The 26884-nt window shown below is 39.2% G+C and overlaps 1 protein-coding gene and 1 long non-coding RNA gene across 8 annotated transcripts; one reads left to right on the top strand and one right to left on the bottom strand.

Moving 5' to 3' along the window:
* Positions 1-345: 345 nt before the first annotated feature.
* Positions 346-25865, bottom strand: bmper (BMP binding endothelial regulator). Of its 7 annotated transcripts, XM_077527343.1 has the most exons (16): positions 25420-25865; positions 19771-19856; positions 10294-10393; positions 7668-7750; positions 7471-7561; positions 7310-7392; positions 7113-7212; positions 6930-7039; positions 6574-6708; positions 5891-5995; positions 5204-5249; positions 4958-5115; positions 4382-4583; positions 2904-3252; positions 2652-2782; positions 346-1365 (listed from the first exon to the last, which is right to left on the bottom strand). In XM_077527343.1, exons 1-16 carry the CDS (start codon positions 25526-25528, stop codon positions 1184-1186), a joined length of 2070 nt encoding a protein of 689 aa, XP_077383469.1. In that variant the 5' UTR covers positions 25529-25865; the 3' UTR covers positions 346-1183. The 7 variants fall into 7 exon arrangements, with proteins under 7 accessions (XP_077383469.1, XP_077383471.1, XP_077383475.1 ...); XM_077527345.1 differs by lacking the exons at positions 19771-19856; positions 25420-25865 and having other exon boundaries at positions 7471-7557; positions 10294-11578; XM_077527349.1 differs by lacking the exons at positions 10294-10393; positions 19771-19856; positions 25420-25865 and adding an exon at positions 9513-9581.
* LOC144022494 (uncharacterized) lies at positions 11600-12873 on the top strand. The gene is made up of 3 exons (XR_013284341.1): positions 11600-11863; positions 12266-12493; positions 12753-12873. It is a non-coding gene; the product is annotated as an uncharacterized LOC144022494 (long non-coding RNA).
* Positions 25866-26884: the final 1019 nt, after the last annotated feature.

Raw genomic sequence — 26884 nt, 5'->3', positions numbered from 1 at the left:
AAAGTAAATAAAGTAAAATAATAAAAAAAATAATTTTATTTTTGGTTGCTGTCTTCGGAGAAAAGTTAAATTTATACACACCATAATAGCAACTTTGACATATTAGAACGACAATTTCATTACTAGTGACATTTGCAAGTTACTAGTAAGAACCAAATAGACGTTATGAGTAGTATTTAATGAGTATAGATGTTATTAGTAGCTTATAATAAGCTGCATTATATAATGTACTAATTGTGTTATAGTAGCATGGAAATATATATATATATATATATATATATATATATATATCTACACAACTCCTGTTTGTGATTTTAATGATGGAGGAAAGACAGTGGTCCAGCATGACATTGGATAAAAGATTATATTGTGGTTCTTAAATAATGAGGGTAAGGTATTTTCTTTTGCCATCAACACCTTCCACAAAGACGCTACAGTACTTTTCAACAAAAACACCACACGAGTCACATTTGGGCACACAAAAGTACACACAACACATAAACATAAATAGCTTTTTTCTTTGTTTTGTTCCTTTACAGTGAACCCCTGCTTCATCGCAAATACCTCCACAGCAATTGTTTTTTGTTTGTGTTTTTAATATAAATACTGTACAGTATTGAAAACATATACATAGATTAAAATGCAGTAAAAAGTACAATACATGTTTGATTTTACTACGCTGTAAATGGCCGCATATGTAGACTACCATTTAATCAAGTCATGAAACAATTATTTTCGAACATTAAATTATCACGTGAAATTGCTGCCTTGTCCAAAAATTAGTAAATGATATTATTTGGTAGAAAATGGCGTGGAAGTCTCCCCCGCGATCAACGGGGGTTCACTGTAATTCATTTCTTAGCTGCGCCCTCCTTGTTTGTGCTACCACCTTTGCTATATAAATTAACAATATCAACACATGACAATTGTAGAAAAGCTCGTTAATAAATCTGTTTAGCTTCCAGTACAAAAGCTCCTCGTCCGCTTCGGAGACGGTCAGCACGACTTCAGAGAGTCCAAAAGTTCTGTGAGGTTCCGAGACGACGACGACGTCCTCCCGCAAAATTCATCTCCTGAGTGTTTGTTCGAAAGGGATTCCTTGGACCCTGAGTACTTTTGCCGCATCTCATCAAGTCCGAGATGCTTTTTTTTGGTCCGAGAGCCCCTTGAGCTTGTGCCTGTGTCACCGTCCGGGGCAGGCCAAGGGTCTGATGCAGCGTCCCTGGAAGAGGACCAGGTTGGCGGGACAGTGGCAGCCGGCCACGCAGGGCTTGTGGCACGGCCCGATCTCGTTCCAGTTGTCGCAGGTTTTGGTGCAGCCCGGCCCGCACGTGTCGTACACGGCGCCGTGCTTGCATTGCGTGGCTGGAAAAAATAAAACAAAAATTTGTACAGCATTGGTGTAATAAATTCATCCATCCATCCATTTTCTTAACCGCTTGCTCCTCACAAGGGTCGCGGGGGGTGCTGGAGCCTATCCCAGCTGGCTTCGGGCAGTAGGCGGGGTACACCCTGAACTGGCTGCCAGACAATCGCAGGGGGTAATAAACTTATAATAAACTGTAATACAACTTTTTTTCTTGTCATATTGCAGCAATATTTGTGGAGATCTTTGTCCATTATCATTATTATTTTTGGCCTTATTGCACATTGCCTTCTGTATGAAATGTGCTATATAACTAAAGTTGCTTAATGGTTTCCGTGACAAATATACTCGTATTTGCACATTTTTTTTAAATCATGCATAACTTTTTAAACATTGTCTATATTTGTGTCTTGAGCTTTATAGCCGTAGTCTAATAATTGTGTATTTTTGTCGCATATATTAAAAAAAAAATCATATATTTGTATTTTATTTATTAGTCGTTTTTCAAATATTTAATATTTATTTATAATATTTCACCCTAAGATCTTACTGCATATTTGGGATTTAAAAAAATATTTTTATACATTTTTTTCACATGTTGTGACTAATATTGTCAACAATTTTAATATTTAGTTACTAATATTTTTGTATTTTTTTTGTCTGATGTATTTTGCCCTTTTTCTTTCTCAAATTTTCTCTTGGTATACATGATCTAATAATTGTAATTTTGTAATATACTTGTATATTTTAGGATTTTTGTTGTTGGGCTAACTTTTTTAATTATTATTATTTCTTAAGTATTTTATCTAGCATTTTTTTCCTTCTTTTTTTGGGGTCAAATATTGTGGTATTTTTGCCCAATATTTGAATATTTTCATTTAATATTTTTGTAATTTCTGCCCATTATATTTTTGTGTATTTTGTACAACATCACTTTTATATAGTACTTGTCTAATATAGTATATCTTTGTCTTTACATGTTCCAATATTTGATACCCGTATTATTTTTTAAACTTAATAATTGTGTATTTTTTTTCATATTTGTTTTTTACTAAACATTTTTTTTAAATTGTTTTTGTCTTAACATTTTTTTGTGATATTTGTGTACTTACTTCCCTAATCTTTAATTTTATTTCTTTTTCCATGTAATATTTTTTCTTAAGCGTAGTTACCTTTTAAGAGAGCAATTTATAGCCCCCCAAAAACAAACAAACAACAACAACAACAAAAAATACAAATAATAAATAAGTGTCATTGCATGGCATCAGCGGGTGTGTTGACTCACCCATGCAGGCGGCGTCCGGCCTCCAGAGGACGGGGACGCCCTCTCGCTCGCACGCTCGGCTGTAGGCAATGAAGGACTCGCAGTAGCAGTTCTTGTGCACGGGACACTCGCACATGTCCGTCACACATGACCTGCAAATGTTAAAAAAAATATATTTTTTTATTTTTTCCAAACCCATACTGTTCCCCTCCCTTATGAGTATAGTTTTCCCCCCTCCCTTGCTTATGTTTTTCGAAGAATATCAAAAGTCACCTGTAGAAGCCGGCATAGTCGACCACGCGGTGACACTTCTGGAACTCCCACGACTTGATCTTCTGGCACTCGCGGTGGGCGCGGAATTTGACCTTGACGCTGCCGGGACACAGGAAGGAGGCGGGGCGGCGGTGCGAGGGCGGTTGAGCGCACAGCTCGTTGCCGCCGTCCAGCGCGCGCCACGACTCGGCGAAGTCGTCCACGTCGAACTTGAAGTGGCCGTCGCCGCCCATGGTGTCGTCGCGCTTGTGCCCGTTGTAGTTGCCGCACAGGCCGCAGAGGCGCCCGCGCAGGTGGGGGGCGGCCACCACCTCCACGAAGCTGTCGCCGTCCCAGGTGATCTCCAGACCTGCCCACGGGGGGAAAAACCAGAGGAGGCCTCATGTCAGCTGTACGCCACTAAAGAGTACAATTGAATTAATGTTTTTTTTTGTTCAGTTTTTTTGGGCTGTCTAAATGCACCCAGTGACTTGTCTATATTATATGAATTATTTGTCTAATATTAATTAACTTGTCATTTTGAAAAAGTGAATTTTTAATATTTTATATCTAATATAGTTGGGTATTTTTTTGGAATTTTATTTATTTTATTTATTATTTTTTAATTCAACCGTGTGCTATTTAGCCAACCGTTTTTTGTGCAATAATTATGTATTGGTTCATTTTTTCCAATTTGAACCCATGACCTCAGAACTTTAATAGTTTGTAATTTTTGTCAAATATTTTGGTGTTTTCCTTCTAGCACTGTATTATTCTCAGATACCTTTGCATTTTTGTCTAATTGTATTTCTCATCTAATATTTTTGTCCAATATTTGTGTTGTTTTTTGTTTTTTTTGCATAATAGCTGTCATTTTTGGTCTAATGTTGTTGTATTTTCTTTTGAATATTTTGCCATTTTTGTCCAGTATTTTTATCTAATATTTTTGCATTTGTTCTTTATTATATTTTCTAATATAGGTTTAACCTATTCTAAGATTTCTGTGTTATTTGTTATTATTTTCAGTTTTTAAGTCTATTATTCTGTATTTGTGTCTACTTATTTAACCTTTTCATGTTTATCATTTTTAAATATTTGGGGATTTTTGTCTAATGTTTTGATATTTTTCTGCTCCCAATATTTTTTGTATTTGGTACTATTTTTTTTTCCAATAATGCTCTGGTTGTTTCCTAATATTCTTGTATTTTCGGTCTTATACAGTATGTGTGTATTTTTATCTAATATTTGACATCATTTTGTATTTTTAAAATATTTGTGCCTTTTTTGTCTAAAATTTAGTCATGCATATTTTTAAACATCTTTTTTTTTTTTTTTTAAACAAAAAAGTTGTTTTTTTAAATAAAGCATTTTGTGCATTTTAGGAGGTATTTTTTATTAATATTTTATTAGCTGATATTTTACATTTTGTGCAAACCCAACAATTTGTACAGAAACCTTGAAAAGTCCATTTCCCATCACGTGTTCCTCTTGCAACTCACCCGCGATGGTGGTGAGCTTGAGGAGGTACCCGTCCAAGTCGATGTGCACGCCGGGCCCGTGGTAGGGGAGCGCGATGCGGGTGCCGTTCCTGCGCACGGTCAGGTGCTGGTGCAGGCCCAAGACCAGCCCTCCGAGACGCACCTCCACCGACTGGGTCCAGGAGAAGGAGCGGGTGCGCCGAGCGTCGTTCTTCACCAACACCTTCAAGGACCAGTATGAGGTTTACAGGCCAAATATAAAAGTATGATCATGGGATGTATGTAAAGATGATCCTGAGCGATTATCCTGTATGCTAAGATTAGGGCTGAATTTATAAATATTTTTAGAATAATTTTTCATCATTAATAACAATAATGTTTATATGAGGTGAAGCTATTATTTTTGTCCACTAGAGGTCGCCATCCTCCCATTCTACTGAAGTATCTGTGACTGTTAAGTCACAAGGTGTTTTTTTTTTGTTTTTTTCGCAGCAAACCACATAGCTCAAATTAAAGTTGCTGATGATTGATTGACAGATTTGTAATTAATTTGTTAGCGTGACATTATATGATGATGAGGAAAACCCGTGACGGTACCGTAAAGCTGGATTCGCCGCTGTTGACGACAGCGTTGCCGCCGCCGGCGCCGCCGCAGTCCCTGGTCAACACGTACTGACACGTTCCCTGGAAGTTAAAAGTTCTCCCGTCGAAGGTGTTGTAGTGCGGGTCGCCGAACACGGTGCACACGCCGGGTTCTGCCGCGGGACAAACGCAAGGCGCCGTTAAGGAGAAGGCGACGCGCGGGGGCGGGGCCAAACGGGACGAGGGAGTGAACTTACTCACTTTCAGTGCAGACCGGACAGCAGCCGGTTCGGTTCAGGATCTTGTTCTGGGGGGCGGAGCAACACACACAACTTATACAAATGGATGAAGGGGTGACACAAAGACGGATGATTGCATGTAAGAAAAAATGATGGATGAAAAGGTACATGTTAGGATGGATTTCTATACAAATGATGGACGAATCAATGAATGATATGATGTGGACAGATGTATGACGCATGATGAATCAATGAATGGATGGGTGCTAGACAAACGGATGGATGACATGAAACTGACAAGACAAACAAACGAAAAGGTGATTAGAAGCATGGACGGATGAATTGACAAATTATGGATGGATCATGAATATACCACTGAGAGGGTGAGTGAATGGACGGCTGCATGGACGGTTGTATGTATGTATTGATGGACAGATGGATGATGGACAGGTGGATGGATGGATTATGGATGAAAAGATATATATGATGGATATGGATGGATGGATGGATGATAGATAGATGGATGGAAAGATGTAAACGATGGATGATGGATGGATGGATGATGGACGGATTGACGTAAAGTTGGATGGATGATTGATGGATGGACAAATAAAGATGTAAGGGTGTATGGATAAATGGATGAATAGTTTGTTCCAAACTATTCAAAGGTGAGCTCGATGCTGATTGGCCGGGATGGCGCGTCACTCACCGAGGGGCAGCTGGTGATTGGCACACACTGTTTGGGCCGACACTCCACGCTGCCTTTCACGCACGCGCACAGCGTGCAGTTCACTGACGACCACATGTCTCCTTCCTGTGAATGGATGAACACAACACAGATCAGCTATCCATCCATTCGTTCCCATTTCATGCATTCATTCGCATGCTTCATGTTATTCATGGCATTCATGCATCCATCCATATATTCATCTTTTCTACTCATATTGAGACATCTTTCTGCCTATATATCAATTCATCCATTCATCCTTCAACTTGTCAGTTTGTCATCTGTCCATCATTTTATTCATCCTTCAATTTTTCTGTCTGTCATCCATCCATCACTTTACCCACCAAATATTCTGTTACTATTATCAAGACATAATAACTCTCTCCACCAGTTCATTCATGCATTATCAATCTTCTCCATCCATCCCTCATCCATCCATCCAGCCATTCATCCATCCTTCCACCTACCTACCTATCCATCCATCCATCATCCAATCCATGCATCCATCCATCATTATCCATCTGTCCATCCCATACATCCATCCTTATCTGTCCATCCATCCATTATCCTTCCATCCATCCATTCATCCATCTATCATCCGTCCATCCCTCTGTGCATCCATCCATCCGTCCATACATCCAACATCCTTCCATCGGTGATCTCACCCTGTAGATCTTGTTGCGCACTCTGCAGTACTTGACCTCGTCCACTTTGACGTAGGACAAGCATTCGTCACAGCAGTGGTCGCCATGACAACTGCCCGCTCGCGAGCAGCGCCTCTTGCAGACCACGGTGGAGTCCTGAACGAGCACAGACGACATTCCATTCCACAGATTCGCAATATTAACTCATTCCAAGGCATCGTTCTTGAACCAAAACATGTTTCCCATTGAAATGAATGAAAACAGAATGAATCGGTTCGAGTCCCAGAAAGAAGTTCACCTTATTTTTATACGTAAAATTGAGAAATAAATGAACATACACTTTATTCAGAAGTCACTAGAGCCCTTTCGAATGTTACCTTGCATGTGCACGTGGTGCAGTTGTCATGTGCGAAGGACGTGGCGTTCTCAAAGACCTCGCTGTGGAACAGGCAACTCCCCTGAGACAAATCAAACACCTTCCGCTGCCCTGACGCACCAACCACACGACGACCATTAGACGGTGAAGCGCACATACTCAAGGATGTTTGTGTGCTAATTACCAAGACACTTGGGACAGCATTGCCCTGGAGGGGTGTGGCTGAGGTGGGCGGGGCAAGAAAGGACGGGACACGCCTCCTTCACGCAGAGCGTGCGTCCCCCCTGCAACGACAGTCAAACCAAAACCAAACGAAACCAAATGTTTTACAGTAAAAAACAAAACAAAACAAAACAAACACTAATGATTGTTAATACTGACCGTGCACGTGCACTTGATGCAGGGTTTGCCTTCTGGACTGAACTCCTCCTTCTCCTTGTACAGACGACCCTCAAAGATGCAAGCTGACAAAAAGAAGAAGATGCAATTACAAAAGTTGTCTTTCTTTCGTGTGCTTGGACTTGGCTGGAGGTTTGACTGACTGGGGCAGGTGGGGCAGCACTTTTTGGGATGGATCTTGGGGTTCTTGCAGTGGACCACACATTTCACTTCGGCCTCCGTGATGACGCCTTCCTGTCGCAACCAGGACGGGAAACGTTTGAGGTCGAACCTTTTTGATTCAAAATGGCTCATCTGATCGTGTTTTATGTCTTTTTTTTGTGCATGGCTTGGCACAGACCTGGCAGCGTCGAGTCACGCAGGGCTTGACGGCGCCGGTCCAGGAAACGGAGCTGTTGTAGGATCGTCCGTCCAACATGCAACCTAAGAAGACAACATTGTGTTCACGTTTCAAATATCAATAACAGTAGGCCACTTAATGCTTACAGCAATAAAGGTAGGAATTACAAGCACATTTGACTGTTTTACAATATACGAGAGCTGCCAAATTAATCGACAACTATTTTAATAACCGAGTAATCATTTTGAGACATTTTTTACATTTAAAATTGTGCAAATCCTCTGATTTCAGCATATTAACAGTAATTTCTGTAGTCCTTCACAAAAGAAGACTGATTATCTTCTGTGTTTAATCAAAATAAGATATTTGCAAACATCTGATTTTACTTTGGAAAACAATGACTGAATCCGTAAAATAGTACAACGTCACTATACGAATACGATGTACGAAATAACCACCAATCACTGGTTAATAAACAGCAATCAGGTAAAAAAAAAAAAAAAAAAAACTTTTGTAATACACTTTAATTCAAAATTAAAATGAATCCAATGAGTCAATTAATCGATTGAATAATTGATAGATTAATTGATTCTAAAATTGGTTGACAGTGACGGTGCCACAATATATATGTTTAACTTTGAAATAAATTGAAGAAAATTTGCTGTTTTTCGCTGATTTTAAAAGAGCTAGTCCAAAAAAGAAGAGGAAAATACAGCCGTAATAATACAAAATTTGTTTTAATTTATTTTTTTACATTTTCATTTCTGATCAAATAACAAACCTCACAAGAACTATAGATTATTTATTTTTCTATTTATTAGGGCTCAGCTTTTGTTGTTGTTGTTTTTTGGCTCATGCCAATTCTGATATATGGCAGAGTAAAATTAAATAGAAAACTCTATTAAAGAAAAAATAAAAAAAATAAAAATTAAAATCCCCTTTTTTTTTTTTTTTTTTTTTAAATAACTTTTTTGGTATAATGCTTATATCAATTGCAGGCAGAACATTTGATTATTTGGAACGGCTGATTTTTGCCAATTTTTAAAGAGCTAATTTGGCTGATTAATCGGTCAGGCCCTACTAGCAGAATTAGAATTAAATTTTTTATTTTATTTTTTTACATTTTCAACATTTCAATATCTAGAATTTTAAACTTTAAAATGCGCCCTTAACCTGACCAATTTGAGGGTTAAAAATATGTATTAAATACCTACGCGCAACTGTAACACTCTATAGAATGATGCTACAAGTTAGTAGAATGCAAAAGAAAATGAAAACATATTTGTGAAAATATAAATATCTCCCTTTTTTTCCACATCAGATCGAGCCATCACATAAAAAATCAAATCAAACTCCAAATTTGTGTACAGTGTATCGTAAACACCTAAATTACATCTGTAATTAAACTTTAAAAGTGTATTTTTCAAAAGTCCTCACAATCTCAAAAAAAAGACTTTGCGGTTGTCCATTCAGCACTAAATGAATAGCCGATTCATTTCATGCCATTTACAGTAAATGGACCGCGATCGATGCCGCACTGCCCCCTGCAATGAAACCCGATCGCAAGTATCGATCTGCTTTCCTGCGTCTGAAAATCAAACCCCCCTCCCAAAAAAAAAGAAGAAAAACAAGATCCCGAGTCGGCGCTGAGGAGGATCACGTGACGTTTGAAAGGCCAACCTCCCTGGGAGACTCGGATCAGCTTCATACACTCAACACTCGCTAAGATGACGGACGCGACCGCGCGGCGACTTCCTGCTAGAACCGTTTGGTTCAGCTTCAAAGTATACCATATACTGGAGATAATAAAAGGATTTCAGAGTCAAGAGAAATCATAGGTACTACCTCATAAAGAGTGTGCGAGATGTTTGTTGACCACATGGCTTCATTGCGAGAACAGGAAGTGATGTCCAGAAAACCGGAAGTGATATTCCAACACTTTTGTGGGATTGTAACGCTGTGCTTAAACCGTTGAAGCAGCATCTAAAGTCACTTATGTCAGAGTTTAAAGCGCTTGCTAACAATTATCTTTAAATAGAAGAAGAAGAAAAAAGATTTTATTGTAGAGCTCGTAAAACTTCACAGGACGCACCAGATGACATCAACATCATGTGACCGCTGAATTATGTCATAGCCAGCTGAAGTTTATTACGAGATATAAATACACACGACTGTTATGGAAGCTGACTGGACTTGAATTATATTATATTATATTATATTATATTATATTATATTATATTATATTATATATTATTAAATAATCTTTTAAAAGTGGCCATTTTGTGCTAAATATTATTCAAACAATTCTGGCCCCCAACAAAATCTTCAAAAAAAGATCCGATTTTTGCCGATTTTTCTCTCTGTTGTAAAGTTAAACAAAAGTAATGTAAAACAGTCAAATGTTTGCCAGTAATTCATATCTATATTGTGGGACCAAAAAGGGACCAAAAAGACGTTATTTTCTTTCTTATATATATATTTTAAATAAATCAGCCGATTAATCGGCATTGGCCCCAAAAAATCCAAATCCCTAATTATAATTATAACACTAGCCCCAGTGCGACAACTGATAACAATACAAAAATGAAGTATGCACAAAATTAAATTAAAAAAACAACTTTCTTACCTTTGCACCTCTCGCAGCACGCGCCGCTTTGTTTGACCACCAGGGCACAATCTTCGGGCACGGGCGGACATTTCTCTTGCTTGCAGTCGGCCTTGCCCTCCTGCCCGCCAGCCGCAGACAAGACCGAGGAAGAAAGAAGAAGCAGAGGTCGGTCAGCGTGTTGTTTAGTTCTTTGGTCAGAACATCATTTGAAGGTTCAAATGAGACAGTTCCTATTATTATTATGATTGCGAGTCATGAGGTCATCACAATGAATCATTAACATCAACAAGAGCTTCACTTCACTCTCATCTTTTCTCCAAAAACGTACACGGTTTATCTGGAAATATTTATATAATATCTACCGTGATTGTTGGTTAGTTACAATTGACAGAAGAAAAATAGATTTTATTTTTGTTAAAAAAAAACCCACACACAATGTAAATGTGTTATTATTACACCAGACTGCAATTATGCTGGTGACTTACAGTTAGTAATTTGTCAACTCTTTGATTTAAACATCATAAATAACTGTTGGCATCTAAAATACGGTTCTAAAAACTTTATTTGTAACGTGTCCTGGTAGTAAACAATGCGAAAGTAACAAGAAGCTTCTTTCCGTTTGGCTCCCAAAATGCCACATGAGCTCACTTTTTTTTGTGGTCAGCCATCGTGGTTCAGACTCTGCGGTCATATTTCAATACACCACGTATTGTTTTTATGGAATTTTATTTGGAAATACACTCATTTATGGGGTAGACTGCAAATCATCCTTGCCATATAATCACCGCTGAGCACACTGACTTCAAAACAACTTGATATTTATTGATGTGTTTGTGTGTAGAATGTGTTTAAAGAGTGTGGGAGGGTTGTTTTGGTCTTGGAATATATATATATTAAATAAATAAATAAATAAAAAAAAGGAGCGGTGTCCGTTATTAGTGAATTTTCGATTTCAGAACGGAAACTCCAATGAAAGTTTAGCTGTAATACATCCAAAACTTCTTCTCTGTAGAATGGCAACTAATGACTATTTTTTAAATAACTGATTACCTCATTTTCTCCCAAAAATGTATAAATGTGTTCAATATTAAATGTCTTGTATCCCAAAGACGTATTTATACGTTTTCTTTGTTTTTTAAGGAAGAGCATACAGAAGGTTTTTAGTCAGCCTCTCAACTGCAAAGAACGGTTGAAGAAATGGTAGTTATTACACAAATGACCAGCAGGTGGCAGCAGAGCAAAGTAGATCAACCAGGGCCATATTGCAAACAAGCTGATTTCCCAACAATAGGTCGCTTGCACATGTCGTCACTTCCGCCTCGGATTTCTCGTAGTCGCCATGCTGGGTGGCCTCCATTTACGTAGCGATTCGGTCTAACACGTATCTATCATGTTTGTTTTCTGCGTTTAAAATGGTACATTGTTGCTGCATCGTTGGCTGTTCGAACAAAGCCAAGGGGGAAAATGGTCGGTCTTTTTTCCGAATTCCGAAAATAATTAGGAACCAGGGCCTGGAGACAGAGGAGTGCGGACTCCGGAGGGAAGTCGTTACTTTGGGCTCGTGTGTGCAGCGATCACTTTGTGAGCGGTAAGCTTGTTTACCTTTATTTAATGCATGAGGATTAATAACGTTTCGACCGCCCATATATGGGCAAGTTGCTTATGTTTTGGATTCATGAGCAAGCAAGTTCGGTAGTACAAGCTGGCTAGCGGACGTTAGCCGAAAGCTAACATCGAACATTTTCACCCAAGTAGTGCCAGTGCAAAGTGTTTACTGCTGAAATTAGTCTTGGGCTTTTAATGCCGATAACATGTTTTTTGGTGGCAAAATGTAAACTTGGAAAAAAAAGACAGAAGGGGGTGATGCAAGAAAACAGACCCCCGGTAGCCTACACATTATGCTAAAGAACTTATTCACGGCCACCCTACTGCGGTAAAATAACCAGTCTTTCCATATTTTATTTGTTTATATATTTGTTTATTTTAACAGGTCGCCCTGCGCCCGTTTTTCTGTCCAATCATCCCGACTGGGCTCCAACATTAAAGTTGGGTCCCAAGTTACATCTATGTCTCAGCCCAGTCGGTGCCAAGATATGAACGTGCACAGGAGAGACAAGCAAAGAAAAGGCGACTTGAAGTGGCAGAGATTGTTGCAGTTATGCAGCCAGATGGCTCCAGTAACCTGTACCCTCAAGTACTGCTGACATCATTGACTCTGGTATGCCACTCAGAATTCATTACATGATATATTGTATGCATGAGTGAATGTATGTGTTTGTTTGTGTGTGTACACGCACCTTATATTTTAGAGACATTTGGAAGTGTTTATAGAAATAAGTATTTGCCTGTAGCAATGTTCATACATTAAAAAATGCAACAAAATGTGTACATTTCTTTTACACTGACAAAAAAACTATACTACTTTACTATATTAAACCTATTACTGGTACCGTATTTTTTTGTGATTTTTTCTTTAGGGATCTCATGCCACACCGACTTGATTGCCAATGACATGATGGAAACGAAGGCGAGCATCAAAGCATTGGAGGAGGACAACATGCGACTGTTTGGCGCTAATAAAGGCAGCGTTTATACAAATTCTATTGTTGGGTTTGTTTACAAAGCTATACATAATACAAATGACAGGATTTGACTCAATGTGCAATATGGTCCCTCTTAAAGTAATGGCATAAATCTCTGTTATTTCTAAAAGCACAAAAAATGAAGTGAATAATGATTAGATGTAGTAATTTCAGGGTTAAAAATTGAACTGTTAATTAATGTAGTTTATTTTAGCACAGGTGCCTACCATCCTGAGATGACGGTATGATGTAATGTTGATGGGGTACGCAATGACTTTCATTATACTATGTACAGAGGAAAAAGTTGCTCTCTTTTAAATTTGTTTAATGTAAGACAAGTACCAGTACTGTGTTAGTTTTCCCAATAATCCTTGTTTCACACTTGTCACAAAACCACTGTCCTTTTGGCAGTCTAGATTGGCACACTTCAAGTGATATCATTTGATTTTACAATCTGCTGCAGCACAAAAAACTACTTTATTCCGCATCTTTGAAGTACATGAGCAAGTGGTAGGTGACAGCGGCTGAGCAGGAACACTGGAAGTCCACTGCTGATCTAGTAAATGCTCTCCCGAGCAGTTCAGGTAAGGAGGGGATTTTGGGGAAAAAAAACTCTGGCTTTTCCAACTGGCCAAAATGAGCGATCTGGGTGGACTCGCTCAATCACACTTTGTCCACACCACAAAGTCGCAGAAGTCCGTCCAGTTAAACTCATCTGTGCCTGAATCTGAAAATATTACAAACATTGTAATGAAAATATGAAACATAGAATTAAATAAGAAACTACAAAAAGTAAAGCCATACATACCTGGTAATACTATTGGTGTTGTCGTGACAAGTGATGGGAATTGTTGCCATCTGGCACCAGACAGAAATTGGGTGTTGTGACAGCCTCCTTAACCGTGAGATCATAAGAAAAGCTGTCAGTATGCTCAGTAGTTACCATGAACACGTTTTATTGTACTGGAAACTGAAACTAAAAATACGTCCTCTGAGAGTGGTTAACCTTAACCATTTAGAATAAGTTGATTAAGTAACATGTAACTAGTGAAAGGGTAGCATTAAATTTAATTAAGCCACGGGGAGGCTGTGCAGTTACTTTTTATTCTTATACGCTCTGCCATATTTGCCTGTTATAAAATTATTAGAAAAACCACATCAGGTAAAGCCAGCTGTGCATGTAAACACAATGATAACAGGAAGCCTGAGAACAAATCAACATTTTTGTGTGCAGAATTACCAACACCATGTGGTTTACTTACGTGCAACAGCAACCGTTTCTTCTGATGCGATGTTAAAGTTTACACTCTGTATCCACCCGCTTACAAAATAATTGTAAGCCTCCAGGGATTTGTTGGCGTGTTATGGAGCATGTTGTCAACACGAGGTAGGGAAAGATGTCCAGAGATGTCACATTTGGCCAGCAAGCTTTCTCCGTCAAAAAAAAAATCACCCTTGGTCAGGACGTAATTAGGATCAATCCCGCCACACAGAGACACCTTCTGCCTGTATCGTTGTTTTTGATCTTCCGGTAAATCGTGAAAATACTGCGAAAATTACATCAGGTTGATGAGCTCTACCGTGTAACTCGCGAGTGTACCTTGTGAACCGGCGGACACCCAATATGGCGCCCGAAGGAAAAACTCCCATGATGCATTACGATGTGCAAGCGACCTATTCTAAACAATTTGTGAATAATGATGAACCTTAGCTATATTCTAATGTTAATTGGTGCAAAACGGAAACAGATAGAAATATATTATTTTTCCTGAAGAAAGAAGAGACTTTAATCTTTCATGTTTTTATAACAATAGAACACAATATACTGTGGGCCTCGTGAAATCAGTCAAAATCCAGTAAAACAGCTGGACGTGAAGGGAATTGATTCTGTGAAAATGGCTGGGAATGAATGAGTTAATGTGTCGATTAGTTTTCGATTCATCAATGAATCAAATTAAAAATAAGAATTTCCATTCCTTTATTCAAAACCACTATTTCAAATTGACGTGCAAAAAATGCGTAAACTTAAAGCGATGGTGACTCAGTTTGGTTTTTAATCGTAACATCTGCCAAAAAAAATCGGCAAAAATGTAGATTCATGCTTTCCAAATGAAAAGCAGATGTTTGCAAATATCTAATTTGGATTCAACACCAAGATAATCCATCTGCTTTCATGGAGGACAACAGAGATCGGAAAAGGATGTGAGCAATTTTATGTCAAACCAGGTCCCTAAAAGATTAACCGATTATGTGATAATCAATTAATCGATTATTTGTTGCACCTCTACTTTCATGTGGAAAATCAAATCAACATTTCCATCCATTAGAGCACATTTCTCATCTGGCTCACGTGGAGTGAACCACAACATCGTCCATCAGCGACGAGAATAAAACCATCCAAAGGACATTTCAAACATCTGTGATGTTATTCAATATTAAATATAGCCACTTGTGAATCTCCATTTAACATCTCGAACTGTCTGGACCGGTTCCCCCGTTAGAAACGGCGATTCGTGCAACTTGTGTCCAAGGTCATGTCCTTGTCTCGCTCTCGTCATCTCTTTGGCACAAAGTGGTGTTAGTGCATATGACCTAAGGTAACCTCCCCATCCTAGCCCCCCCCTATAAATCCCCCCCCATGGGGTTCCTTGTCTACAGGTCAGAGGTGGTGACGGGTCATAACGCCTTCTAAACACTCGACATACCGCGACACCAAGGCTGCTCTTGTTCTCTTGTTGGATGGCTGTCTGCCGCCGCCCCCCCCCATTCACCCCCCACCAAACATACACACAATACAAGTACATTGAATTACAAGCAGGCAGACATAAAAGTCAAACCCCTGTAAATGCCACCGAGCAATGTCACATGTAATCAGATGACATCTCAACCACCAATCAAATTACACATAGGTCACATGACATTGTTCCATTTTGAGGCCACAGTATGGAAATGTTAATTGTTTTACGGGACATTCAAACTGTGACAATCGTTAAGCGTTGCCATTTACAAATGGCAGGAACTGGGAGCATTGTCGACCCGTTAATAGCGAGCAGAAAATTGTCACCACCGTGTGAATTGTCCCCCAAAGGCCACCATACCAAGATTTTCCCTGTTTCCCCTCTAGGGGGAGACAATGGCCAGTTTTTCAGCCCATCTTTTTTTTTTTTTTTAAATCCCCTTCTTCCCTCTTCCATCACTTTCTCCTGCTCCCCATCATCCCCACCTCGAAATCGTTTGCTGCCCCTGCCCCGCCCCTGAACTTTCACCTCCTAAACAAACAGGTCGGGACCCCCCTTAGCAGTGCAAGAGCAACAGTAGCTTCAGGGAAAGGAATTCCCCAAACAGACTCACTTTTTTTCCCCTTATTTCACTTGAACCCCGCAGACCTTTTCTTCCTGTTCAAGCGTGTGTGTGTGTGTGTGTGCGTGTTGGAAACTGTTTTATTTATTTATTTGCCATTATTTCAGCAAATTAACAACATCATCTGCTCCCAAAACATTTTGGAATTGACTTATTCTGCCTTATCAGCCGCTTGCTAGCCGTTGGACTGCCACCTCGCCGGCGTCTGTCGGCTTCCGTTTGTGTTGACGTTGCAACGGAAGCGAGTCACCTTTGACCCTTCATCGATCCCAGGCTATGCCTGGGCCTCAAACGTGGGGGCTTTCGTTCCACCATTAGGGCATAAATAAATAAATATAATAATGATAATAATATCATAAGTAAATAAATACATAATAACAATAATAATAATAATAACATCCATCCATCCATCCATTTTCTGAACTGCTTGATCCTCACAAGGGTCGCAGGGGGTGCTGGAGCCTATCTCAGCTGGCTATGGGCTGTTGGCGGAGTACACCCTGGACTAGTAGCCAGCCAATCACAGGGCACAATAATAATAATAATAATAATAATAATAATAACAATGAATAAATAAATACTAAATAATAATTAATAATAATAATAACACTAATAAATAAATACATGTGAAAAAGGATGTAAAATATATAACAAAAGAAAATCTACTCTCATCCTTAAACCCTTTTTATTTAACTTATTTGACAATTATTAAATGACTTATTTTATTATTACAATTGACAGTGTTGTTCATACACATTTTCAAATATGCATTATTTCATGAACTAATTCATTGATTAATTACAATTAAATCAAGTATGATTACAAACTTAATTAAATTATTTGATATAAAGCAGAGCTCCTCCCACATTCCAAAGACATGCATGGCAGGTTAATTGGGCGCTCCGAATTGTCCCTAGGTGTGCGTGTGAGTGTGGTTGTTTGTTTGTCTCTGTGTGCCCTGCGATTGGCTGGCAACCAGTCCAAAATGTACCCCGCCTACTGCCCAGAGCCAGCTGAGATAGGCGCCAGCACCCCCCGCGACCCTTGTGAGGAATAAGCGGTCAAGAAAATGGATGGATGGATGGATGGATGGATGATATAAAGCAGAGAGCTTTACATATACACACATACACAAAATGTTTTTAAATAAATAAAAAAAAAACACTAATTTCCTATTCCTAATACGATGGGAAAACAAGCATCTTAAATAGCAAGCTGCAGTGTAGCCCAAAAATACTTCCCATAATTCCGTTTGGAAAAGCACTTGACCGTGACCACGATGTGGAGTGAGACGGAAGGACAGACAGACGGACGACTTGATGAAGAGGTGCAGCAGATAACGGATCGCCATGGCTACCGGACTGTCAGTCTTACAATGGCCCCTCTGTGTGTGTGCGTGTGTGTGTCCCAGCTATTAGCCTGTTCTGTCTAGACTCCCCCCACCGCACGCACACACAAACTATATGAGTATATGAGTGACACTGCAGCCCCCCCAAACATATCAGACCGCCTGGCGACAGGAGACTCACCGCATGTCTTTGGGGGGAGGGGGGACGAGGGGGCTGACAGATGTGGAAGTACTTGAACACACTCAGGAAATACACACACAAAAAAAAAAAAAAAAAAATCTGAGAAAGTCGAGAAAATGTGGCGTTTGGAATCATGTATTGGGACAGAAAAGTAGTGAAGGGAAAAAAAGGAAAGTGAGAAAAAATTAGGATTTTCAACATAAGTACAAAAATAAGTGACTCAAATGTGGAGGCTGAACCAAAGTATTGGGACATGCTAAATAATACAAATGGAGCTAGCCGACTGTAGTTCTCATTTTAACGTAAACACACTGCACTTCTGTCGCTAAAGATATTATTTGTGTAACAATATGTAGTGTCCCAGGAGCAAATATTGTGTCCAAATACTGTACATGATGTTTTTGTGTCATTGTCAGCATGTCTTGATTAGTTCAACTCGTAACATTGAGAAGTAAAGACCAGCCTCTTATTGAATAATTGATTAAGAGCTATGTGTGTCCCAACACTTTTGTCCATATTGGGCACGAGGCTTGAGGGGCCAGCGTGAGTTGAGCGGGTTAAAGTCTGGACGAAAGGTCAGTGATTGGCTGCTGACGAGTGACATCCTTTAAACTGATGCCGACCTGATAAGAGCCAGAATGCTGTCGTAACTGTGACAACAAATCCGCCATGTTGGCAGAATTGTTTGAGTTAGTAGTTTAACTTGCTAACTATACGTATTTGTTAACATAATAACTTTAATCGATTTTTATCCTGTTCTGTTCTATTCTACTCTACTGTATTTGCAGTTGAATTTTGTTCTTTTGCTAACACAATCTTATTCAGGCTTTAAGACTCAAAATAAGAAGTTTGAGAGTTCAAATTAGCATTTTGCGCCTCATCAAAAGTTCAAAACACAATGAATAGTAAAAGTGAGAGTCAGATATTTTTTTTCTGAGATGGTACCGTGCCGCACCAGCTCGCTTGCGACGAACTTCGGCTGGCTAGCTAGTGCAGCTAAACACGTTGCGGAGTCGCTCCTGAGTCAATAATCGCCTCAGTCGTAGCGAATAAGCTATAGTTAACAAGTATCATCACAAAAGGAGGTTGAGGAAAATACGGAAAAGCCATGCTAAATGCTAAGCTAATCTAAGATTGACACATGTCATAGCAAAACACTGGAATTCAGTGTTTATTTATGACGCTACACAGCTAAACAGGACAGACAATAGTATGAAATATTTATAATATTGGTCATTGGTTATTTGTCTGTTCTAACAATAGAGCCGCACCAGCTAGCTAGTGATGAGCTTCGGCTGGCTAGCTAGTGCAGCTAAACACGTTGCGGAGTCGCTCCTGAGTCACTAATCGTCTAAATGGTGGCGAATAAGCTACACATTTAACAAGTATCATCACGAAGGGATGATGAGGAAAATACGGAAAAGCCAAGCTAAATGCTAAGCTAATCTAAGATTGACATGTCATCGTAAAACACTGTAATTCAGTGCTTAATTCCGAAAATTCAGTGCTAAACAGGACAGACAATAGTATGAAATATTTATAATATTGGTCATTGGTTATTTTGTCTGTTTTAACTAAAGTCTTGAGTTTTATGATCTGATTTAGAGCTGATCTTTTTAAAAACATTTGATTAGCTTTGCTAAGATGTCACAGCCCATTCAGAACTACTAAGTCTCAAGTGAAATTTACATGTGTGTTAGAAATTTTGTATTGTGTTGATGGTTCCTATAATTGTGACATGATAGTAGCGGGTAAGTGACCACTTACGGTACCAAACACACCGTTGGCTACTGTTAGCTTAAAACGCAGCGTGACACTCACAGCACATTCACATCCTCCCACATTAGCGTGCTGCTATTGACTTGTGATAAAGCTCACGTTTGCTCAGTTGTGAAAGGAGCAAACGCAAACACTCAACGAGACAAAGTCCCGTCATGAGGCCTGATAAGAGACAAACTGGATGATCGATAATCTGCACGACAAACGTCACCAGGAGGAAGAGGAGGAAAGGGGGAGGTCGTTACCAGGCAGACGCAGGTGATGCAAGGGTTGTCGGTGATGTTGGGGATGTGCAGGACCTCGCCTTCGTTCTCGCAGCTGGCCTCTGTGCCTGGAAACCAAAGAAAACAAAAGGAAGGGTTATGACATCATCATCAACAAATGATGCAAAGCTAGGCTATTTTCACTGGATAATATTTTTATTTTTTAAAACTCAGCATCAGGAATCCCTTCAGCAATTTTGCAGCTTTTGTATGGTGTCAATAACAAAAAGCAGGCAACATATTTAATCTTGTCCCGAAATCCTAACTTGTGATATTTAAAGGGTCTTAAATCACAGGCTGGATAGTCCATATCCTCTATAATACTAATCTTTACCATCAAACAGCTTGTTCTAACACAATTCCAAAGACTAAAATGTTCCATGATATGAGCACTGAGTCAGAGTAATCCTTACATTAAATCCTAGCCTGTGACGTTTCAAGTGTCTTGGGGGTCTTAAAACAAAGAATGGATGAACAATAGCATATTTTGTGGCACATTTCTTAGTGTAAATAGTTTGTTATTGTTGTTATTAACACGAGATGGGCCAAAAGACTAAAACCGTTTGAGCCGTAAGTCATTTTGCGCATTCTATTAAATCTTATTCAGTGACATTTAAAAAGGTGCTAAAGGGTCTTAAAACACACAAAAAATACAGATATGACAGTCAACCACAAATAGAGTGTTCAAAGTTATTTTTCCTAAACATAACACATTTAGAGAGAACACAGCATGTGAGATCGTTTCGGAGTTCCACCAGATCATCACCAGCAGTTAAAGAGTCTGGAGTCTTAAAACAGAAGACAACTATTCCATATCTTGTTGTAGCACATAACTTCTTAGCTTAAAAAAAAAAAGTTATTTTTCTGATATATAATGGCACTTTTCCTGGATATAGAACATTCCACGGTACAAACGAGTCCGTTTGAAGATTCCACTCAATCCTGACAGGTGACATTTAAAGGGTCTTAAAACACACTTCATGTTTATTTCTGGACAAATTTTTAAAGTTTTGCTGAATCATTCCAGCAACAAGCAACACTGAAGATAAAGTTCATCATGTAAAGTCAGCAACATTTGTGACATTTAAAATTAATCTTAAGGGTCTTAAATCATACATTGTAGCACTTTACAATAGTAAAAAAAAAAAAAAGAAGTTATTTTTCTGATACATAATGACACTTTTACTGGATATAGAACATTCCACGGTACAAATGAGTCCGTTTGAAGATTCCACTCAGTCCTGACAGGTGACATTTAAAGGGTCTTAAGGGTCTTAAAACACACTTAATGTTTATTTCTGGAACGAGTTTTTAAAGTTTTGCTGAATCATTCCCGCAACAAGCAACACTGAAGATAAAGTTTCATCATGTAAAGACAGCAACATTTGTGACATTTTAAATTAATCTTAAGGGTCTTAAATCATACATTGTAGCACTTTAAAACTTTTCCAATCTAAAACAGCACATAACAACAAACAACATTCCACAATAAGAGCAGCGACTCAGTTTAAGCATTCCTCAAATCCTAACCCTTGACATTTAAACAGTCTTAAGGGTCTTAAAACACAGGAATTCCTCCAGAAATGATTCATTTGATTAACTGTGACACACTTCTTTGCCTAAAAAAAGATCGTTAAATGTTATTTCCCCAATACAAATGACACATTTACAAAGAACATTCCGCACGTGAGCCACTTTGAGCATTCCACTAAATCCTAAACAGTGACATTTAAAGGATCTTGAGGGTCTTAAAACACGCGATGACAAGCGTAACCTGAAGCGGGAACGCAGGAAACATGAAGCTTTACGGGAGGCACGTGTCCGCGTACGAGGAACACTGCTCGCTCTGGAACGTAAAACTTCCTTCCCGAGCGCGGTCACGACCTGCAAACCCGCTTCCTGTGTCCCGCTCCTGATGGCGGCCATGTTGGATGACGTCACGTTTGTTTAATTCAAGATGAGAGAACGACAGGAGCTTCCTAGCGCCGGGTCGTCTGCGTTTGGGGGCAGACGACGAACCCGCCGACTCCGCCGCCACTGTTAAACTTTACGACCTTCGAGCCTAATTAAACTGGCATGACTGGGGGAAGGTTGGGGGGGGTCCCAATTGAAGGGGGTGCGGGGGGTCTCCGGGGACACATCCCTGCTTTGACCAAATAACTCACTCATTGTTTTGTGCTTGTCTCAGGTAACAAGCTCAAACTTTCCCGTGGAGACTCTTTACTAACATGTTTATGTTGCATACGCACTCGGGGGACACTTCATTAGGCACACCAAGTCATGCAATCCAATAGTAGAAAAGGCGCACTTTTCATTAGTTATTAAAATAATACATGTAAAACTGATTTAATATTATTGTGACATTTTTAATGCAGCTGAATAAATATTCTTGTATAACGTATAAGCACAATAATTAAAAAAATATTTAAGGCTTTGAGTAGTTTTAAATATTTTTTAACACATAAATTGCAGAAATGAAAGTAAGTCATGTTTTTTTTTTTTAGTGCCATTTATTTATTTATTTATTTATTTATTTTTATCATTTGCATTTTTTTTAAGAAGTTTGACTCTATAATTATATTCTAAGGATCATTTTAATTTCTGTAAAATATTATTTCCTGCTTTTTTTTAAAATTGGCTTTCTGCTTTTGGATCCAATCAGCCAGCCGCTCGAAAAGGCTTCATCGGGAATTGTAACAAAGAACCACTTGACGTGAAGCGTTCAGAGTGGAAAAAGTTCCTTTGTTGTGCTCCCAACGAGTCACCTGACCGTCAAACGTCAACGTGAAGGTCAGCGAGACAACTCCAACCTTCACGCCGAGGATAAAAATAAACTTTTTGGGCCACAAATAAACCGATGAGAGATTAGATCAAGGTTAGCAGAGGCGAGAGGCCCAACGAAGCACCTGCTTAGGGTCCCGCCAGCTTATATGGGGACCCGCAAGATCAATTAGCAGTCAAAAGAGACATTTCAGTGAAGCACAAAGTAACATAAAAAAGTGAAATGTTTGGATTATGGTTGTTTAATTAGATTTGTTTTGCTAAGTGTGTTGCACATTTTTACATAGTTTTAAGAATTTGTGTTTTAAGCAAATACTGTTAGTTGACCTTGATGGGGTTTTTTTTCACTTGAAATGTAGCATACTGAGACACTTTGAACCAACTTAATATCATTATGCTAATTTCTTATGCAAAAATAACAATTGGAGTTTTTCTCAGATGACATGATTTTATTCAAGCCTTAATTTTGATTGGACCCCAACCAAAAGTACTTAAAACATGTACAATAACACAAAGTAAACTTTTTTTTTTAACTTATTATTATTATTATTATTATATTTATATTTATTCCTTTTTAAAAAGACCATATACTAACATTTTTCAACTTGTTACAACTTAATTTTTTATTTGGGAAAAATGCAATCATTACATGCAATCATCATCTTTTTAACATCGGAAGGAAATATGAACTGTTCCAAAAAGCAGTCAGTGTTAGCGCAAAACCTTCAGGCTCCTGCTAGAAATAATAATGAAAAAAAATGTCATGAGAAGCCTCCTAGAACATCTGAACTTTATTTGGGGTTAATCAATGGTACTTTAATTGGTGGCAGGTGCGTGCTGACTCCCGTTTAACATGAGTTTGCATGTGATTGGATCATTTTGAATGCAGCCACGTCCCAGTTTTGAGGGTGTGCACACTAACGCAACCACTTTATATCAGTTATTTTCATTTCTGCTCCCAAGAAGAGTTGAGTTGCATACGTCACGTTTATAACAGGAAAAGTTTTGAAATGATTTATGTAGTCTATTATTACTATAGAGGGGTGTGTAGACTTTTTATATGCACATTTCTATTGGTCCCAGGCTGAAATATGAGCCTATTGTTTTCAACTGGTGACAGCTTAATGTAAAACAGAACTTATGGAAGAATGACTTTTGAATTTGGACACCTAAATGGACTATCAATTATCAATTAATACGCGTTAAATGAGTGATCAATAATGATTATTACTGTCATTTACAGAGGCCCCCAAAATCATACCATCTCCCCCGCGAGACTCGCCTCCTCCCCCCCATCTGGTGCCGCTTTGGCCTCATTTCCATCTTCGCTCGGAGGAGAACCCGCCAGGAACCGCGACATCATGTTTAGAATTGAAAAAACAGGAAAAAGAAAAACATTTTTTTTTTTCTTCCCTGTCGTGTGGAGGTCTGATTTAACGTTTCCAGCTGAGTGGAAAGACGCGGGACATGTTCTGCATCAAACACTTTCATCCTCTCGCTATAATCACACGATGATGATGATGAAGGCCAACTGGAGACTGAGAGGGAGGAAAAAAAAATAAAAAAATCTCCTGGCCTCATGCGATTTTTAGTTGCCGGCAGTGGTGGGATGCAACCAAGTACAAATAGTTAGTTACATTACTTCAGTAGCTTTTTCGAATATCTGTACTTTAGTTTTCTGACCACTTTTGACTCGGAAATTGAAACCTGACATCTGTACTTTTGACTCAACTACATTGTCTATTTTCAACTTGTGCAGATGATAAACTAATGGAGAAAAAGATGAGGAGCATAAATGTACGCGTAATAATGAGCAAGAGCAACATTGACACGCAAGAAGGATTTGTCGCTTCTTGCGTCCGCAGCTTAAAAACAAAACATTTCTTTTTTGTGGCTCAGTTCACAAAATTAACAAAGCTATTACAACACAGTATTTTGCTAGCATAAAAGACTTTTTTTAAAATACTTTAATTAAAAGGTGGACACAAGTTGTGTCAAGTTATCAAAATGGTATTTAAAGTAATTAACAGAGTACATTTGTTTTTACTTTTGCATTTTACAATGTTTTAGTGTCTTTTTTAAATTTTTTTATTTTTTACTTTTACTTAAGTGCAGGATTTGAATCAGTTTTGTTTACACTATAAGTCTGGACTGAGTACTTTTGTCAGCTCTCCTTGTTGCTATAATGAAACAAGGATGAAGTATGTCTTTTCTTTTAATGTTTACTTTAGGAGTTGAATCAATATGTGAGAAAAAAAAATGAATCAGTACTTCTATAAGTCTTTTTCTGAACTAGTATGACAAAACTTCATTTCCACAAGTATCAGAGCATTCATTATTTTGTCACATCTCTTACTGTAATGAAGTGATGATAAAGTCTGTACTTTATTCTATTTTATACTTTTACCTAAGAAGTTGATTGAAGTTTGTACTATCCCCTAAAAGTTTGCATAAAGTTCATAACGTTCACACTTACACGTACTGCACTTCTACTAAAGAGCGTGAGTAATTTTAGTGTATATAGTAATTATAATGAAGGAAAAAATAAAATTCCATTTGCAACCGCTTTTTCTGCGCTTTTTTGGTCGCGTGGCTGCGGGGCAAACACATGACGCCGACAACGAGGAGGAGGAGGGAGCAAAAAAACAAAAAAAAAAGCGCACATGCAGATTGAAGTTAAAAGAAGACGTTTAATTACAAGCTTGGTCGTGAGGCAAGCTTCTTTTCGTCTTCTTATTGCGAAACGAAGCTCACCATGTAAACCTCGCAAACTTGGACCGGGGGAGCACGCGAGCGCGTCTGCTTGCGTGCTGCGCTTTTACGCACGGACAACCGAAAACGGAATCTCACCTGTGATGAGCGCGGAGGATGGCAACACCGCCTGGAGCAAAAACAGAAGAAGAAGAAGAAGCAGCGAGCCGGTGAGGAGGCTGCAGGTGGAGCGGCGGCCGGGCGACATCCTCAACAACCTCCCAGTTCCGCTTGTGCGCTTTTTAATCCCACAAAATAAGCAAAAATAAGAAGAGGTCCTCAGGGAGGGAGTGCAGACGCTTTGGAGCCGGGCTGCAAGCGCATGACTCGGATTAGAAGCCACTTGAAGCCCGCTCAGAGTGAGCAGAGGATAGAAGGACTTCCCTGCTACAATCCCCAGCGAAGCAAACGAGGAGTTCCAGGGGGGAAACGTCAATGTGCTCTCTTCATGGATGCTGGCTGCCGACTGTGCACTTCTAAGGACTGCACACACACTCGCTCTCTTTCACGCACACGCTCTCTCTCCTCTCACTCGAGCACACGCTTTCCTCCTCCTCCTCCTCCTCTTCTTCTTCTTCCTCCTCCTCCGCTTCCTCGAGCCCAGCAGAGGCAGCAAAGTCCAGCGGCACCTATGGAGAGCCGTCTGGGCATTTAGAAGTTCTCACTAATGCAGCTCAACAGACAGCAAAAGTACTATAGGGGCCATTTTGTGAGTTTGGATGAGAATTGTGGAACAGTTCCTGTCATGTTTTGGTTCTGTTTGGGGTGGGTTTTGCTTTGTTTTGTTGGGTTTTTAGTTTGTCATGTTTATGTTCTGATTTCCTGGTTTTCCCTAGTCTCGTTAAGCCTTTCCATGTCCACCTGTGTTTACCTGCCCGTCCTCATGTGCCAACCAATCAGCACCCCCTTCCACTTGTGTCTTGCCCAGCTGTGTCTCGTCGTGTGTAATTAGTGTGTGTATTTAGTATTCGGTTTTCGTGTCAGTGTTTGTCGGTTCATTATTCTTGTTTCCCCACATCCATGCTGCCATCGTTTAGTCGGCGCCGGAATAGTTTTTCCCTTTGGTATTTTTGTTATTCTTTGTCACCAAACCCTGTTTGCAACTTTAGTTTTTGTTGGATTAAATTTACTCTTTTTCGCACCTCTGACTCGTCCGCCTCCTGCATTTGGGTCCACCAACATACTTCATAGTTTCTGACAGTTTCGAAATGTTTTTATTTTCGTAGCTATTCAATTTTTAGCTTCATTGTTTCCTCATGGGGGAGTCTCCACACTGGGAGGGATGGCTGGTCTTCATCCCTCTCACTGTGGACGAACTCCTCCTGGGTGCCTTTCCTTACAGGGTACTTCTGTGCCCCGCCATGTTGTGGTTTTCGTGTGTCTGTTGTGTTTTGGGTGTGTCTGTGGGTACGATCATGGGGATGTGCGGGGTAGGGGTGACTTTTTCTTTTTATTGTATTATGGATGTTCAGCACATTGAGTTGCATTTTGAATGTATGAAAGGTGCTATATAAATAAAGTTTGATTGATTGATTGATGAACAAACAAACAATTAATTACCCTA

This window comes from Festucalex cinctus, chromosome 7 (genome assembly GCF_051991245.1).
Source record: "Festucalex cinctus isolate MCC-2025b chromosome 7, RoL_Fcin_1.0, whole genome shotgun sequence".
NCBI lineage: Eukaryota > Metazoa > Chordata > Actinopteri > Syngnathiformes > Syngnathidae > Festucalex > Festucalex cinctus.
This window is presented reverse-complemented; position numbering and strand designations above follow the sequence as displayed.

Excerpts from the sequence above, each read along its gene's own strand:
- bmper (XM_077527343.1), bottom strand. The coding sequence starts at position 25,528 with ATGTCGCCCGGCCGCCGCTCCACCTGCAGCCTCCTCACCGGCTCGCTG. Across the intron at positions 7,751-10,293 it reads GTGCTGCGAGAGGTGCAAAG|GTTGCATGTTGGACGGACGA; the intron begins GTAAGAAAGTTG and ends TTGTCTTCTTAG. Across the intron at positions 7,213-7,309 it reads GCATCAAGTGCACGTGCACG|GGGGGACGCACGCTCTGCGT; the intron begins GTCAGTATTAAC and ends CTGTCGTTGCAG.